This window comes from Morone saxatilis, unplaced genomic scaffold (genome assembly GCF_004916995.1).
Source record: "Morone saxatilis isolate NCDOM2014 unplaced genomic scaffold, NCSU_SB_2.0 Contig14, whole genome shotgun sequence".
In the NCBI taxonomy this organism is placed as follows: domain Eukaryota; kingdom Metazoa; phylum Chordata; class Actinopteri; family Moronidae; genus Morone; species Morone saxatilis.
Window position 1 is genome coordinate 15,506,807 of NW_023339696.1, and position 3,691 is coordinate 15,510,497.

Consider the following 3,691-nt stretch of genomic DNA (forward strand, 5'->3'; position numbering starts at 1 on the left):
GGGTGCAAATTCAGAAGGTTAATGTAGCTGCTAGACCCATTCAGAGAAAGCACGATGAAATCCATCAAAAGACGAATCTCGAAAGTTAATGAGAGCAATGACATGCATGGCAGCATTTGGTAAGGGAAGTTTTATCACAATAGGCTCAATACAAACTTCTTTGTGCTGTCTTATATATTCCTTAAACTTTGGCCAAGAGTTGTGAGGGAATGTCATGCTCAAATGTGCAGGTGAATTCCTAAATCACATAAAGTCTGAATGTAATTGAAGTATGAGAACAGAGCTTTATGGCTAGGGCAAGTTTAAAGTTTTGACATTGACAACTGTGTAGGCAAGAAAAACAGAAAAGATTTCAAATAAATATTTGAATTTAAGACCCTTTATTTTGATGATCACAACAAAAATACTGACACAGAAAGAGCTGAAGTAGAGTTCAACAAACCTTAATCAGTGTTATCTGTCTTACTATAGCGGTTATTTTTTCTTCTCAATTACATTAATTCAGCAAACTTGTAACTATGACCCTTCATTAACAATACCGTGATAGATTTAGTTGCAGAATAACTGACAGGCTGATTTTATTATTCATTTGACATTTTGCTGGAACTTCATGCTCATTTGAACAGTAAAGCCTGTGGTTCATTTTGAGTGGAAATTATGAATAAATAAGCAATCTAGGCAATGAATATTCAAGCAATGTCATTAATGTAGGCCTGGTGTGGCTAAAGGACAGGAAGGCATTGGGATGATTGCTGGTTAATGACTTGGTTAATGAATTAATTCTGGTTACCTGTTGATGATTTCATGTCTTGTATGTGGTAAAGAAACTTGGGTTTTGTATATATATTTTTTAAAGAAATGGCACTTATCAGAATGACTAGACCCAAACCCCAAAATAATGTGAAACCATTCACTATATAATTATATTATAATGTCTGAGTTGTATAGTATTCTATATTAATTTTTCAGTTTGTACATAGCTCAGTAAACTTGTCATTTAAATATTCTGTCAAAGATACCCTCATTTATATTTGTCTCCAGAGGTAGGCCATTTTAAAAACAGCTCTGTTTCTATGGTATTCTCAGTCCCACTTGAAGTCTTGTCCCACAGTTTCATAGAATTTTATATTAAATGGCCTATAAAACTCCTGCAGCTGCTCTATGACCTCCTGTTCGATCTGTACGTGAGTCCTGCCCTTGGATTTGCCGAGGCAGCGCGGCTGGCTGCTGCTCTCCGGTTTCTTCAGACAGGGGAAGCCTTTGGTTCGATTGAAGTAGAAGTGCTTGTCTGTGATTATTCGTTTCAGTCCTAAAAAGTCCTGAACGCGACCCATTTCCCCTGCTGGATCTGTGATCAGCCGCTCCCCGCTCACAAAGTGTATCTGTGAAAGGCGAAAGTACTGCAGCCAGTTCTCCAGGTGCAGAATGTACATCCCGATCCGAATGGCATTCCAGGAAGTGTCGACGAGACCCACACTTCTGTTCTTAAAGGCCAGCTCCTCGAACGTGGGGATGTCAGGCTTCTTGGAAAGAGTCTGTGTGTAATCGGAGATTGCTCTTGTCACTGGGTTACGCACCACAACAATCAGCTTGGTCTCATGAGACATGCTGGAGATGCGTCTGGGTGCCTCTCTGGTGACAAAATAGCTTGGAGTCTTCTCTAATGTGATCTGGCTGTCTAGTGTTCGTGGCATTAGTCCCCTTGGGAGAGAAAGAAAAGAATAAAACACATGGATGAGTCAGCAAGAGTTGTTACTTTCCTGTCCAGGAGCATTGCCACAGGCCTTACGTCTTTCATGGATATCACAAATACCAAATATTAAAAACAACCTTAGTATTAGCATGTCTTGTGAGAACATCTACTATACATTCGATTGTGTAACATTTAGGGTCTTAACACCAACGCAACAATAAAGACAAAAAAATACTGAAACACAGGTTGTGTGCAGTGAAGTATGTTGTTTTCAGTGGCCCTCAGATCTGTTACTTATGTAAAAGTATTATTTTACTTTATATTGTAATACTACAATATAAGAATGTAACTTAATATGTAAAAGTCCTGCATTCAAGACTTTATATAAGTATAATGACAAGTATTGTCAGCGAAATGTTCTTAAAGTATTAAAAGTAATAGCATTCATAATGCAGCAGATTGACTCTTGTCATTGTTATGTTATCTATATTGTTGCATTAGTTAACACATACATTTGTAATGAAATTAACTTTTCCAGCTACTACTGGTTAACATGTGAACAATTTATCATACTTCATGTTCTCATGTTGTTTTTTTGTTTTTATTCTTAATTTACAAAGTAACTAGTGCCGAGTTGCAAAATAGTAGTAGTTTAGCAAAAAGTACAATATTTGCTTCTCAATTGCAGAGGAGTAGAACTAGTATCAGAAATGGAAAATACTCAGATTAATTACAAGTACTTAAGAACATTACATTACACTACATACAAAAAAATCTGAAACACTGGTTATGTAATGAGCAGTGTCATAGACACCCTGGTAAACTAGAAAATACAGTTTTAGGACATTTTAAACTTCCTGCAGTGTCAAATAACGATAGACGAAACCCAAATAAACACAATTTGTATATATTTGTTAGATATTCACTGGTGACAGCTTGTACAATCAAAACATGCATCATAATTATCATGATCATGCTGCCAAGATAATGGCTTTGCAAACTACAGGGAAATGTTTCTATTTGTCATATTTGTCATGTGAGTTTTTCTTCCCAGGGTAATATGTCATGTTTTGGCACTTTGCTTCAATAAAAGTTGATTAATGAGCATCTGATGTTGGCTGTTGAGACAACGAATGCATCAGCCACAATCATCCATACTTTCTACTCTATTCCCTTTATTTTCCTTAAACTAGAAAAAGGACTGTGCTGTAGTGTTAGCACAATATTTCTACAGTTTGGTGAGAATAATTACAATATAGTACTATGAAACTGGTCCTTTACTTTTATGATTACAGAAGATACAGTACCTGAATTCCTCTATTTCACAGTATGTGAATCGGTTACCGCACAGTTCTGATGATTAAATACCACACTTTCTTTATTATTACTGGGGGAAGGCTTCGATTAAAACCTAACCTTTCTCAAAGTTTTCTCTCTCAAGGTAGTGGTAGCCATAGGTTACCTCTGAAGTCCTGGAAATATTGATCCATTTAGCTTTATTTATGAATCCTGAGTTGTTGGCTTGGGTGCCTCAGGGCCACTAGGCAACTATTAATCTTTTATGAGAACAGCACCTTTTCAAGCAAACAGCTTTGCTACACACTAACAAACTTGCAGCCTTTTCCGAGGAGTGTCTTTGGTTGTGTGCTGAGGAAACTGTCTTCGTTATCTGACTTGTCAATTCCACACATTCTCACCATCTTCAGCGATAAAGATTGTGCGTTTGAGAGGATCCCGTATGTGCTGGTTGAAAACTGCAACTCGTCATATTGCAAAACTAAGCTGACAGTGTGAACACATACAGTGAAAGGTCACAGATGGCTCTTCTTAAAATAGTATATATACTGTATATACAGTACTATTCTGTAGACAGCATGGGCGGGGGTACTGGGAATAAGGTGCTTATAAAAAGATAATTATGTTTAATTAAGGGGAGATCCCACACCTTCACTAAATGGAGCAAAGCCTGCGAGCTAGTTCAGGCAGGTCAACTCGAGC

General features: G+C 37.3%; 1 protein-coding gene across 1 annotated transcript in view; it reads right to left on the bottom strand.

Annotated features, from left to right (window-relative positions):
• Positions 1 to 382: 382 nt before the first annotated feature.
• hs3st2 (heparan sulfate (glucosamine) 3-O-sulfotransferase 2) overlaps positions 383 to 3,691 on the bottom strand; it is a 19,414-nt gene continuing 16,105 nt past the window's right edge. Inside the window, exon 2 of the mRNA XM_035654773.1 lies at positions 383 to 1,701. Coding sequence (XP_035510666.1) covers positions 1,083 to 1,701 — 619 coding nt within the window. The 3' untranslated portion in view covers positions 383 to 1,082. The remainder of the gene's footprint in view (positions 1,702 to 3,691) is intronic.